At 38.1% G+C, this 15,226-nt stretch overlaps 1 protein-coding gene across 2 annotated transcripts in view; it reads left to right on the top strand.

Annotated features, from left to right (window-relative positions):
- The window catches only part of LOC117511416 (guanine nucleotide exchange factor VAV3-like), a 397,959-nt gene that overhangs the window by 181,243 nt on the left and 201,490 nt on the right, over positions 1–15,226 (top strand). For both annotated transcript variants that reach the window (XM_034171445.1, XM_034171451.1), the window contains exons 5-8: positions 549–657; positions 2,560–2,661; positions 11,729–11,797; positions 14,907–15,010. In XM_034171445.1, coding sequence (XP_034027336.1) covers positions 549–657; positions 2,560–2,661; positions 11,729–11,797; positions 14,907–15,010 — 384 coding nt within the window. The remainder of the gene's footprint in view (positions 1–548; positions 658–2,559; positions 2,662–11,728; positions 11,798–14,906; positions 15,011–15,226) is intronic.

Raw genomic sequence — 15,226 nt, forward strand, 5'->3', positions numbered from 1 at the left:
AGTGATTAAAAACCATTTTCAACAATGGATAAAAGTTAGAGAGGTATGCACTCTGCAGAGTGCCGTTCTAGTTTGTACTTATTTCACATGCTGTCAAAACTTTTCCCCCCTGGAATTTTTCTTTATATTTCAGGAGTGTGTCTGGTTGTTTTTGAATAAAATCACTTCTCACACACTGCAGTCTCTTCTTGTAGAATCAGGAAATACTCACTGCATGTTGAAAATGGTGCACTATTTTTGTGTCCAATTTAATGCTTATTTTATCCATCCACCAGCAATTTGAACACGAAACATGACCTTATTATCATGCAAATAGTAATTTGAAAACAGGAAATTATTTTTATGGTGATACGGTTTGAAATTTTATTAATTTAGTGATCGTTGACCTTAAAGAACCCACACTACATATACATGCCTTTTGCGACCTGATGGAAGTCACCAGCTGTCTGAAAAAATACATTAGAACCTGTAGCCTAAAGTAGCCCACGGACACTGAGATGAGATGGAGTTGTTTTTTTTTTTTGTTTTTTTTTGTGAATGCTCTGCAGCGAGAACGAATTGGAGGATGAGGAAGATCTGTACGACTGTGTGTACGATGATGAAGATGGCGGGGAGATTTACGAGGATCTGATGAAGACAGAAGCCATCCCTGTTCTGGTCAGTCTTCCTTTACTCACTGCTTTGCACTGCTTCACTGAAACTGATGAGCTGTGTGTAGGAATTACAAACAATTATATGTCAGTAACTCGACTTTCAACATTTCTGTGCTGACGTTAAGAAAGTCTTTTTTTTTTTACTGCTTGTGAAATTATCTTTTGTAATTTTTTCAGAGAGTCCTTTATATTATAAGCAGCTGCATCATTCTGAAATTACTTCTTAGTTATATGTCTAGACACTTAACACAGATCATTTTCAGTTGTTTTGATAAGTGATTCATTTTTTAAGTCGTACATTTAAAAATGCCAAACACTGACTTGGTTTTGATATAAATAGGATCTCTTTGGGTTTAAAATCATTATGGCAGCATACTAGAACACTATGATGGCCATTTTTCTGACTGAACAATTGGAACAGTCATCTTCCACAACATGTCTTGGTCAAATCATACCATTTGGAGCATAATTCTGAAAGAACATGACTTTTATGCAAAGCGACCAAGATAACTGAAACTTTTGGGAATGATCATACACAGACTGAAGTTTAAGTTGTATTTGTAGAATTTATTACAATTTCATTTTTATGGGTTCAAGTTTTTTTGGGTCACCCTGTATGAGAGTGGGAGATTCAGTTCGATCCTTGTGGATTGAACTGAATCAGTTTTTTGAATGTGCAATATTATTTTTTTTCAAATGCAATATTCCTGTCTCTAAATGTGGTTTTGTGAAACCCACAAGTATTCTGAAATATGAAATTTTAGATATCGTTAATAAATGTGGGCTCTAAAAATGTTTCATAAAGTTAGCTTGCATTTTCAACATGAAAAAATAAAGTTTTATGTATTCATATGTTATTAAATTGATAACTTTCATGATGTTGGTACAAAATTGTTCACAGTTAAAAAAAAAAACAGTTGTACCTAGAGTGGCTGTAGTTTTACAATAAAAAGTTTGATTGTTAAACTGGAATTGCAACATTATTTATTCTTAGAGCAGATCTCAGGTTTGCTTGCGTTCTGTGTGGAGTTTGCGTGTTCTCCCTGTGTTTGCGTGGGTTTCCCCAGGTGATCCGGTTTCCTCCCTCTTCCAAAGACATGCAGGTTAGGTGAACTGGAAACTTTAAATTGACCATATGTGTGAATTAGAGTGTGAATGTGTCTGTTATAACTGTCAGCCCTACAATCAACTGGTGGCCTGTCCAGGGTGTCTCCTGCTTCTCACCATGTGATTGCCTCCAGACCACCCCCCCCCCCCCCACACACACACGGCCTTTAATTACAATAAGGTGTCTGAGAAAATGAATGAATAAAGGAATAAACAAATTTGCTCTGACTTGAGTGAAATAAGTTCAACAAATGGGAAAACAACAACAAAAAACTTCACTAAATTAAGGAGACAATTTGCGTGGACGTTTCTAAGTACATAAAGTTAGAATCACTTAAATAAAATACGTTGGCTACATAATGACACTAAAACCTTATAATAAAGTTGGTTCAATTTAGTTAACCTTGTAGAGGACAAAGCAAATCAAGTTTACGCAAACCCTTAAACTAAATACTAAACTTGAGTTAGTCAGGCTTTAAGTCTCATGACATTTGGTCAGTAGTGGCTGAGTTAGAATGACTGAATGATCCATGTAAATTGTTACTTTGTCCAATCTTTTTTAGATTGTTTTGACAGTATTTTTCTAATGTGCACATTTCTTGTCTTGCTCAAAAGGTTCCATGTGCTACAGTGCGTAACATCACTTTGGCAAACCACAGCAGCGATGTACATAACACACCTGTGTGTGTGTGTGTGTGTGTGTGTGTGTGTGTGTGTGTGTGTGTGTGTGTGTGTGTGTGTGTGTGTGTGTGTGTGTGTGTGTGTGTGTGTGTGTGTGTGTGTGTGTGTGTGTATGTAGCCCTTCCAGAAGCAGGCTGAAACTGACATCAGGAGTTGCTGTTTAACAGAGGTCAAACAGACCGAAGAGAAATACACAGAGACGCTGGAGTCAATAGAGAAGGTACAGAGTGATTGTCTGAGCTCGTTAATTTGATGACATTTTAGAGCTTCATGTTGACATCATGGCTTATAAGACAGCATGTTGTCTGGTACATATTCTGAACTCAATGTAGTCAAGTCATGCAAGCCACTGTTGTGTAGTTGAGTATGCTGCGAAATATAAGTTGTGACCATTGTACATGAGTACGGTCAAATTTTATAGATGCTACTTAGATTGTCTAATCTTTCTGAAATATTAAATACCCCCCGACATCTGTGTGATCATCATTGAAAGTGTATATATTCGTCAAAATTTCATCAACCTTGAGCGTAACTGATGTGGGTATATATTTTGATAAAGTTTCAAATGAAATATTTTTGTAAAATTTGAGAAATTCTCTAGAAATTTTTGTTTTTCAACATTTATTACCTTATTTCTTTGTTTTTCACTATAGGATGCTTCACCAATTGGACATTAAGGTTCATAGCATAAAAATACTAACCTAATAACAAAAATATAGAGGTTTGTAGAGAAATATTAAATACCTCCAGACATCAGTGTGATCATCGTTGAAAGTATATATTTGTCAAAACTTCATTAGGGGAGGGGATGGTCTAGTGGTTAAGTGTTGGGCTTGAGACCAGAGGATCCTCGGTTCAAATTCCAGCCTGACCAGAAAATCACTAAGGGCCCTTGGGAAAGATCCTTAATCTTCTAGTTGCTCCCAGTGTGTAGTGGGTGCCTTACATGGCAGCAGCCTGACATTGGGGTGAATGTGAGCCATTGATGTGTAAAGCGCTTTGAGCATCTGATGCAGATAGAAAAGTGCTGTATAAATGCAGTCCATTTACTATTTAACCTGGAACATATTTGATGTGGGTATACAGTATATTTTGATAAAAGTTTTAAAATGTAATATTTTCATAAAACATTGAGAAATTCTCCAGAAATTTTTGTTTTTCAACATTTATTACCTTGTTTCTTTGTTTTACACTATAGGACAGTTCACCAATCAGAAATTAAGGTTAATAGTATAAAAATGTTAACATAATAACAAAAATATAGAGGTTTTCTGATTGGCTGTCATGAGGAAACAAACAAAAGAAATATAAATAAATAAAAAAATAACCAAATGTTAAATAAATAATAATTGTATGCCCTGTTAAACTTATAAAATGTTCCACACCTGTAGTGACCCATAAGAAAATACTCGATAATCCAAACATATTTTGGTCATGGAAATACTAATTTATGGTTTACATATCAGCTATGCTGCCAGGCCTAGTGACTGCAATAGCTCTTCAAGCTATTTTACTATCGCTACTTACCATGTACATAGTTAGCTTTAAAATGAGCCTGTTAAATTTGTTGGAGAGCAAATGACTTGGCTAATATTTGTTCATCAAATAACATCAGGTTGGTTCACAGTTTGTTACTTTTTATTCCCCAATATGAAATATGGCGAGAAATAGTGATCAGCATGCCTGTATGTCCGTATGTCCATCTGTCCGTTCGTTTGTTTTTGCTTATCGTGATATCTCAAGAACCACTTGAACAAACTCATTCATATTTAGCATAAGGGTGTACTTGCTTGATCCCCCCACACTAGTCAGTTACGATGACCTTGGGGTCAATTTCAAGGTCATAGCAAGATATTCAAAATATTGTCATTGGCACCCTTGTAAGTGCGATATTTGAATTGAATTGAATTTATTAGACAGCCATGCATAACAGAAATGCACTCGTATACACACAACCAAACTCATAACAGAAAAGTTAAACGCGAGAAGAAATATAAGAAAATAAACAAAAAACCTGGTGCCTAAAGGCATAGGCAGAAGCAACACTTATCAACGCCTACCCCCCTGTATAAAATCAAATCAAACCAGGCATATATGCCTGTTCACAGACATTAAAATCCAACACAGTCTGAACAACAGCAGCACATAGCTACAGATTAAAGAAGTCAAATATTTCTCCAGGCAGCTCCCCCCCGAAAAAAACAAAGGTTCCAGTATAACAGCATCTTTATATAACACATCTCAACCCTATTCATCTAATACATACCTAGAAAATACCATTTCTCTGTATAAATATTTAAACCAGTTAACATCTGGACATCGCTTAAGTTTCCCCGTTAAATTATTCCTTTTTTTTTGGACCATAAATGGAGACACAAAAGCACCTCCTAGTCGTCCTAGCGCCAGCAATTTTAAAATAAAATGTGTGTGAGCAGTGGTCCACCCCTCTCATCGGATTTTTATTGCGAATAAATGTCTGAACGATTTGGAGCTTTGCTGCATCAAATTTTTCCAGAAACTGTGAGAGACCTCCAGCTGGACACCATTCGGAACATTTAGATGGCTTTGCGCCACCGTGCCGCTCATGGCGCGGGACAAAACCACCTCCATGTTGGTCTCACAGGACGGCTTTCAGGTGGCTTTCAGATGGCTTCCGGTTGCTTTTCAGTTGTGTGAGTATCCGTGCATGAGCTGGACATGCCCCAACATGTCCTGTGAGGCTTCATCACAGCGTTGCTTTGCACCATGCAGCTCCGCCGCGACGCGCGGAATTCCTCCGCACGTCTGTCTCAATGTGCCGAAAAAGTGCTGATGTCCACGTCTTCCACAATTCCTGTGCTAGTCAGACGACATACCGGATCAAGACAGCATCCAGTTTAGAAATGAACGGCACATTCCACTGTTACAGGAGTTTTTGTCATGGAAAGAGGAGCGGAGGAATTCCGCGCGTGGTGCAATCCTCCGCTTCTCTTTCCATGAAAAAAACTCCTGTAACAGTAGAATGTGCTGAAAAAGTGCTGATGTCCACGCCTTCGGCCTTTTTTGTGAAAGTCAGACAACGTCCCGGATCCACAAAGCCTTCACGTTGGAAATGATCTGGTTGTTTCAGCGGGGTTTGAGCCTGTCGATCGGCGCTCAGAGCGCGGCGCACTCTCAGCAGCTGTGGGCGGTCTTTAAACCGGCTAGAGCACTCCTTAATCTGTGTAATCCCCATAAAATCGGCGCTGAAAGCCATCTAAATTTTACGAATGGTGTCCAGCTGAAGGTCTCTCACAGTTTCTGGAAAAATTTGATGCAGCAAAGCTCCAAATCGTTCAGACATTTATTCGCAAAATAAAAATCCAACGAAAGGGGTGGACCACTGCTCACACAAAGCGTGCTCACAGGCGAATGACGCAACCGACAGGCGTAAAAAAAACTCACGCATGCGCACGAAGGTTCAAGCTTGGCTGATGCAATCACACATGATTCAAATCCATATGGTTTTAGCAAAAAATAAAAAGGTCCGATACTTTTTGGACAGACCTCGTAGTTTTATAGTTAATACCCCAAACTTCAGCACAGTAAGTCAAGTAAGGTGCAATCAATGCACAATACAAAGTATGTAGTGATTTACCATCTAGATTCTAGAATGTACTTTGCCTCATTTAATACTGCAATACTTTTAGAAACTTTTAGAAATGTTGAATATGCACTTTCCAGTTAATTCTGTCATCAATAATCACACCTAACAACTTATTCTCCTTGACAGAATCTATATTTACCCCAAGTATATTTAACTGTATTTGTACATCCTGTTTATAATTTTCAAATAACATCATTTTAGTTTTTGGCCAATTTAATGACAATTTGTTCATATCAAACCAACTCTTCAACTTATCATTTCAGTTCTCAAATCAAACAATAATTGCTGCAAATTCTCTCCAGAACAAAACAGGTTTGTGTCATCAGCATAGAGAACTGCTTTAAACACATTGGAAACTTTACATAAATCATTAATATATAAAATAAATAATTTTGGTCCCAGCACAGAGCCCTGGGGAACCCTGCAAATGATGTCCAGATATGCAGAACAGCAGTCCCCGATTTTAACAAACTGCTTCCTGTTTTGCACATAACTTTTAATCCAGTTCAGAGCCACTCCTCTAATCCCATAAAGTTGCAACTTTTGAAATAATATGTTATGATTGATTGTGTCGAAAGCCTTTTTTAAGTCAATAAATAAACCTATTACTAACTCCCTTTGGTCCACATGTTTATTGATCTCTTCGATTGCATTGCACAAAGCCAAAGCAGTGGACCTTTTCGCTGAACCCATATTGACTCTCATCAAGCAGGTTGTGAAGTTCAATAAATCTATCCAGTCTGTTATTGCAAAGTTTTTCCAGTAGCTTAGAAAATTTTGACAATAAAGACACAGACCTGTAGTTAGTAAAAAGATGTTTGTCACCAGATTTAAATAAAGGTATCACCTTTGCCACTTTCATACCATTTGGAACAATTCCCATTTGAAATGATTTATTAAATATACGAGGTCTGTCAATAAAGTATAGGTCCTTTTAATTTTTTTCAAAAACTATATGGATTTCATTCATATGTTTTTACGTCAGACATGCTTGAACCCTCGTGCGCATGCATGAGTTTTTCCACGCCTGTCAGTGACGTCATTCGCCTGTGAGCACTCCTTGTGGGAGGAGTCGTCCAGCCCCTCATCGGAATTCCTTTGTCTGAGAAGTTGCTGAGAGACTGGCGCTTTGTTTGGTCAAAATTTTTTCTAAACCTGTGAGGCACATCGAAGTGGACACGGTTCGAAAAATTAAGCTGGTTTTCGGTGAAAATTTTAACTGCTGATGAGAGATTTTGAGGTGATACTGTCGCTTTAAGGACTTCCCACGGTGCGAGACGTCGCGCAGCGCTCTCAGGCGCCGTCGTCAGCCTGTTTCAAGCTGAAAACCTTCACATTTCAGGCTCTATTGATCCAGGACGTCGTGAGAGAACAGAAGTTTCAGAAGAAGTCGGTTTCAGCATTTTATCTGGATATTCCACTGTTAAAGGAGATTTTTTTAATGAAAGACGTGCGGACGGATTGCAGCGTCGGCTCGCAGCCGCTGCGACGCTCCGCCACTGGAAAAACACCTCTGTTGGAAGCCTTAAGGACAAGTTGGAACATGTCCAGCTGTTAAACAATTTCTCATATACTCACTCCACTGAAAGCCATCAAAAGCCGCCTGGATTTTACAAATGGTTATCAACACAGAGGTGTTTTTCCTGCGCCGGCTGCGTCCCGACGCGCGGACCCGTCCGCACGGACCCGTCCACACGTCTTTCATTAAAAAAATCTCTCTCACTATGTCCTGGATCAATAGAGCCTGAAATGTGGAGGTTTTCAGCTTGAAACAGGCTGACGACGACGGCGCCCGGGAGTGCTGCGCGACGTCTCGCACCGTGGGAAGTCCTTAAAGCGACAGTATCACCTCAAAATCTCTCATCAGCCGTTAAAATTTTCACCGAAAACCAGCTTAATTTTTCGAACCGTGTCCACTTCGATGTGCCTCACAGGTTTAGAAAAAATTTTGATCAAACAAAGCGCCAGTCTCTCAGCAACTTCTCAGACAAAGGAATTCCGACGAGGGGCTGGACGACTCCTCCCACAAGGAGTGCTCACAGGCGAATGACGTCACCGACAGGCGTGGAAAAACTCACGCATGCGCACGAGGGTTCAAGCATGTCTGACGTAAAAACATATGAATGAAATCCATATAGTTTTTGAAAAAAATCAAAAGGACCTATACTTTATTGACAGCCCTCGTATATGCTAATGGTTTAGCAATTTCTGGAATTATCTGCTTTACTAAGGTCATATGTACATCATTGTGATCAATTGACTTTTTACTTTTACATGTGCTGACTACCATAATAATTTCCCTCTGCTCAACCGGTCCAAGAAACATTGTATATGGATTTCTCTCAATTAATTGCTGGTTTACCCATGTAGTGTGTGGAATGTCAGCTGCTAAATCTGGCCCAACATTAGCAAAAAAAATGTATTAAAATTGTTCACTACTTGGTTCATGTCATATTCATCTTTATTGTTATAAGTAAAGTAAGTTGGGTAATTCTTTGATTTGGGTTTATTTCTTAAAATGCTATTCAGTATTTTCCATTTTTCCTTTATGTTATTTTTATTATCATTTAGAATTTTTCCAAAGTATGATTTTTTTTACAATTCCACATAATGATTGTTAATTTAATTTTGTAGTACTTATATTTAATCTCAGCCTCTCTTGATTTACTTCTAATAAACTCTCTATACAACATATTTTTCTTCTTACACGCCTTTTGCAGTCCCTTTGTTATCCATGGATGGGCCTTATACTTGCTATTTACACTGCAATGTAAAATTGGACAATTTTTGTTATATATATCAAGAAAATATTTTCAAATTCAACATATGCTAAATTAGCATCGTTCTCCACATAAATGGAATTCCAATCCTGCAGACGTAAATATTTTTAGGGCGGTAATAGCTTCTTCAGATTGCAAACGTTTTCAATATTGTATTATCTCCTTCCATTTAGTATTCAAATTCAGCTCTGTTACTATAAAAACTGGTAAGTGGTCACTGATATCATCGATCAATAAACCACTTATTGTTTTGGTATCTGTATCATTTGTAAGTATATTATCAATAGCTGACTGAGAAGTTATTCTTGAAGGCCTAGTAATTTTTGGATATAAATTTAAACTGTACAAGGTATTAATGAAATCATCTATCACTTTATGTTGATGCGGATTAAAAGATCAATATTTATAGCTTCACAGACAAATACTCGCTTATTACCCATCTGTGAAAAATATTTCTCAACCCAATTTTGAAATTCTTCAATTTGTGAGCCAGGAGCTCTATAAATACAACTCATCGTTATATTTTTACCTATTCCCAAACATTTTTCAATTGTGATACATTCCAAAAGATTTTCTACGGCCATTGTCACTTGATCATTGATTTTGTATTTAAGCCTTTTATAAACATACAATGCTACTCTGCCACCTCTATTATATCTATTCAGATGATTAAATTCATAACCCTCATAACGAATTGTCAACATCAGCAAGCAAGTTTCCATTATAGCAATTACACTGAAAGCATGGCAGAATTCTTTTTGTACAAACTCCTACTGTTAAAGTGGATTATTGAGAACTTCCCATCCCATATAGTGCACTTGTTGTACTGTTCCTCAGTATAATACGGGCAATTACCATTTACAGAAGAATATAAATGATTGTCCGGGTCTATTTCATATTTCCAGTCTTGAATATGATGTTCTGTATATTGAAAAGGCTGTAATTCTTGTACAGACGTAAATTCAAAAGGATCAGCTGTCATCATAAAATAAAAACACAATTAACATCAAACTCCTACATAATGTAAACATAAGCTTACCATAGAAATCATTGCCCCATTTAATCCTACCCATGTTCTTTTAACAACACGGACATAATCATTATTAAACCAAACAAATACCCATCATTTAAATCTTTCCAAATCCGAAAGTTCTCATCACTATAACTTTAGCTTCTTCCGGCACTCCATTTGACTTAATCATCACTTTACAATTCCTTGTCCAAGTCACCTGAATTTTCTGTTGCTTCCAGAGGATTCTAGCTTCTTTTGCTATATCAGCATTTTTCTTTGTCAAGTGTTCATTAACACAAATATTTGTTCCTCTCAATTTTCTGGCCTGCCTCAACAAATCATTCTTAATTTTCCTGTTTGCAAACTTGATGATAATGGTTGGTTTGACCTTGTTATCCTTCTTAGGTCTCAATCTGCAGTGTCACTGTTCAAAAACCACTTGACCAATTTCATTCATATTTAGCATAAGGGTGTACTTAGCTGATCCCCGAAACTTTGTATTACTGATTTGTGGGGACCGGGGGGATATGTATGTCATCTCCCAATGGCTCTTGTTAAATAGTTTAACCTTACAGTTGGAACATACTGAGGGAATGTGGTTCACATGAGAGGAAAAGAGAATAAAACGCAATGGTTTAGGCTTTCCCCAAAAAATGTAAATGTGTTGAAGAAATTATTGATATGTTACATTGCATTTGTCTTAATGCAATATTTTCAAATCCAGATTTTACCCAGAACTCTTGAAATCATTAGCTTGTATTTAGCTCAGACAATGGATGATTTTTTTTGTTGTTGTTTGTTTTTACAGTTTCTACAGTTTGTTTTTACAAGTTATATACCATGCGTATATCAGAAACAGTTTTATACATTTTTTAAGTGTAATAAATTAGATAATTTAAATGGCATTTTTGGATAACTTAATTGAATTTATTTATTTTGGCACACAAACTCGACAATAACAAAAACTGATACACAAGACACAGTGACATGTGTGACCAAAAAGAGGGTAAGCAGAAGCAATAACTTAAGTTTTTCTAAATCAGATTTAACAACTTTCAAGATTAACTGTCTGATTGAAAGGGATAATTCATCATACTGTGCATTGATGTCAGTACACACTCACTACAATGGTTCCAAAAATTAAACTTGGTTGGAAATATTCTCCCTAATTTGACTTATGCAGTAAAAATGATGACGGGAGCAATAGAAATCAATTTGACTTCTTATCATTAACAATATAAAAAGCTGATTAAATGTAATCACTGGTGTTAGCGGCATAATAGAAAAATAATGAACACTTTAACAAATGTGTGCTCCCACAGCGAAATTAACATTTTTACTTCTTTTAATTTGTAACATATAATATGTATGCCAGGAAGCACTGCCGAAGATATAATGTGCAGAAAAGCCCTTTTGTTGCGGATGATTTCCATCTCCAGTGCACTTTTACAGGACTGCAGGAGACCCGTGGTCACAACCACTTGTCTTCTCTCTCACGCGTACATGTGTGCGTGTCTGGAAAAAGACCTTGCCTGATTTCCCAGTGGAGTATCTCAGTAGATGACTTTTGATATGAAGTGGATGGTGGAATTTAGTTTGTCCTCGCCTGCTCCTTTGAGAAGTAGGGGTGACTATGCATCGGGGTTTCAGAGAGGAAATCATTAAATTGCAAACTCTGAAAATGAGATTATTGTCGTGACCCAGACAGTCGTCTTGTTTTTGCTGACTGCTGCTCTTTGCAACTTGGCCTCATAATATAATAGCTTCTCACAAAATGACTTTCCCACTTCTATTCTAGAGGGATATGCTTTATTCTCTTACACTCATTCTCTTTTTCTCTTTCTTTCTCTCTCTTTCTCTTTCTATCTAGCACTTTATGGCGCCCCTTCACACCTTTTTATCTGTGGTGGAGATGGAAAAGGTGTTCGTCAATATTCCAGTAAGTCAGACTCATATTTGAACTTCAGGTGAATTTGAGGTCACAGAATTGTTTGTACGAGTAGTATGTGGTAAAATGTGATGTTAAAGCTAAAGCCACCGTGTGTAGGATATAAGGCTGTTTATTATTAGAAATTGAATATAGTATTCATAATCTATTTATTAGTGTATAATTACCAGCAGCAATGAATTGATGTGTATTAATGAGCTTAGAATGAGCCCTTCATGTCTATGTGGTAGCAGGTCCCCTCAGGCCACCATGTTGCACCACGAAGTTGATACAGTAGCCCACAAGGGACATGCCTTCTCCAACTTTCACATTATGCAGTACCGGCCACAAGATTCGATGGTTCCTCAAGTATACTCAACTTAACTGCAGGCTAGCAAGTTTAACAAACCTCTTTTTTTTTGTGTGTATGACTGTAGGGTCATTCCACATGAATACAAACAAAGGCACTCAGGTCATCCTCTCGGATGTGATAGCCATAAAAGAAAAAATAAATAAATACATTTCGATGTGCTGCATAGGACAACATGGTGGCTTAGTGGTTAGAACTGTTGTCTCACAGCAAGAAGGTCATGGGATCTATTCCCACCCGTGGCCTTTCTGTGTGGAGTTTGTATGTTCTCCCCATGTTTGTGTGGGTTCCCTCTGGGTACTCCGGCTTCCTATACATCCAAAGACATGCAGATTAGGTGGTTTGGAAACTTTAAATTGTCCGTTGGTGTGCCTGCGGGTGTGTATGTCTATGTGGCCCTGTGGCAGACTGGTGTCCTGTCCAAGGTGTATTCCGCCTCATGCCCTATGACTGCTGGGATAGGCTCCAGCCCCCTGTGTAAGCGGTTGAAGATGAGTGAGTGTGCTGCATTTCAAAACCAGTTGCACCTATTGAGAGGAAGTGATGGCCAAATGACATATCATGAAGCATTTGCCTTGTTTTCTGAGCCCACTAGATGGGGGTCTTTAAAAAATGTCGGGGTCTCAATGCACATTGTTTTTTTGGGCTCAGAAAAAACAACAAATACTTCATGAGCTCTCATTTGGCTTTCATGTCCTCTCAATAGCAGGAACTGTTTAAAAAGACATCATATTAAAATGTGTTTTGTTTGTTTGTTTTAGTTTTAGTTTTTTGGCATTTTTAAACTTCTGTTGCTTTACAGCTAGTGCCATCCATGTAAGATAAATTAATTTGATTTAATTGGGACAACATATATTTATTCAATGGAAATCCTAGTCATAATTGAATTGAGTTCCTCCAATGAGTCAGTTTTTTGGGTGTAAAGAAGTCTGAAATTAAACTAAATAATTCCATATGATGTCAACCATTATGTCATTATGTGGCTCTCACAATGGTTGAAACCTACGAGGTCTGTGAGAAAAGTATCGGACCTTTTTATTTTTTTCAAAAACTATATGGATTTGAATCACGTGTGATTACATCAGACAAGCTTGAACCCTCGTGGGCATGCGAGAGTTTTTTCACGCCTGTCGGTTACGTCATTCGCCTGTGGGCTGGCTTTGAATGAGGAGTGGTCCAGCCCTCTCGTTGGAATTCCTGTGTCTAACAACTTGCTGAGAGACTGGTGCTTTGCTTTATCAAAATTTTTTCAGAACCTGTGAGGCAGATCGAAGTGGACACCATTCGAGAAATTCAGCTGGTTTTCGGTGAAAAATTTAACGGTTGATGAGAGATTATGGGGTGTTACTGTCGCTTTAAGGACTTCCCACGGAGCGGGACGTCGCGCAGCGCTCCGAGGCGCCGTCGTCAGCCTGTTTCAAGTTGAAAACCTCCACAGGAAAAACACCTCCGTTGGAAGCCTTAAGGACAAGTTGGAACATGTCCAGCTGTTAAACAATTTCTCAGATACTCACTCTACTGAAAGCCATCAAAAGCCGCCTGTTTTTTACAAATGGTTATCAACACGGAGGTGTCTTTCCTGTGGCGGCGCGCTGCGCCGGCTGCCTGCCGACGCGCCAATCCGTCCACACGTCTTTCATTACAAAATCTCCTTTAAACAGTGGAATGTCCGGATAAACTGCTGATCCCAAACTCTTCTGAAACTTCTCTGTTCTCTCACGACGTCCTGGGTCAACAGAGGCTTAAATTTGGAGGTTTTCAGCTCGAAACAGGCTGACGACGGCGCCTCAGAGCGCGGCGCGCCGTCCCGCTCCGTGGGAATTCCTTAAAGTGACACTAACACCCCATAATCTCTCATCAGCCGTTAAAATTGTCACCGAAAACCAGCTGAATTTCTCGAATGGTGTCCACTTCGATCTGCCTCACAGGCTCTGAAAAAATTTTGATAAAGCAAAGCGCCAGTCTCTCAGGAAGTTGTTAGACAAAGGAATTCCGATGAGAGGGCTGGACCACTCCTCACTCAAAGCCTGCCCACAGGTGAATGACGTGACCGACAGGCATGAAAAAACTCACGCATGCGCACGAGGGTTCAAGGTTGGCTGATGTAATCGCACGTGATTCAAATCCATATAGTTTTTGAAAAAAATAAAAAGGTACGTTATTTTTCTCACAGACCTCGTATGCTTGAGAAAGATGTGAAATTTGGTTTCTCACAGGTTGTAGTGCTTCTGCTTATAAAATATATATTGCTTTGTTTATACCTATTAAAATTGTTACACATTAACATTGTCTGAGGACAGGCTTGCAGGTTTTGCAAAAACGTCTATTTTTAAACACTAATGAGCTATGTTAACAGTAATTAATCTTTTTGAACATTGTTGTATTATTATACAACTGAATGTAATCTGACCAAAACTTTGTGTTAATGCCCATCTTAGTTTCAGAGATATGATGTTTTTTTGTTTTTTTTTGTAAGAATGCTCTTTTGTATTCCCAAGACTGTGTAAAAGTAGGTGTGCACCTGTGATTATTATTGTTTTTATCATTCCAGAAAATTCTGAGATGATGACCTTTCTCATAAATTGGAAAATTTCATATGGAAGGACTTTGTATTTCACATTAATCTCACAGAAATTAGATGTTTGCTTTGAAATAATCTTCACAGCTTCATCTTTCCACTCTGAAAATGTTGAGTTTTATAAAACAGTAATCCAATGTAGATAAAGGGTAACTTCAATGGTTTTGTTCCAGGACTTGGTGAAAGTTCATCGATGTTTGCTGCTGGAAGTTAAAGACTCAGTCCAACACAGAAGTGCTCAGAATCTTTACCAGATCTTCATCAGTTTCAAAGAGAGGTACAGTCTGCAAACTTTTCTTGTTGTTCTCTTCCAGAGTACACAGACAGCCCAGATATCCAGTGGAGGTTCCCCCAACTTGTATTTGTGACCTTGTTCTTTTGTTCAATACCATACGTTCATGATCATAGGTGAAAAAAAAAAAGCCAACTTTAACTCCGTTTCTCTGACAGTGCTGTCTGTTCAGGACACAGACTCTGTGGTTAAACATCGAGG

This window comes from Thalassophryne amazonica, chromosome 1 (genome assembly GCF_902500255.1).
Source record: "Thalassophryne amazonica chromosome 1, fThaAma1.1, whole genome shotgun sequence".
In the NCBI taxonomy this organism is placed as follows: domain Eukaryota; kingdom Metazoa; phylum Chordata; class Actinopteri; order Batrachoidiformes; family Batrachoididae; genus Thalassophryne; species Thalassophryne amazonica.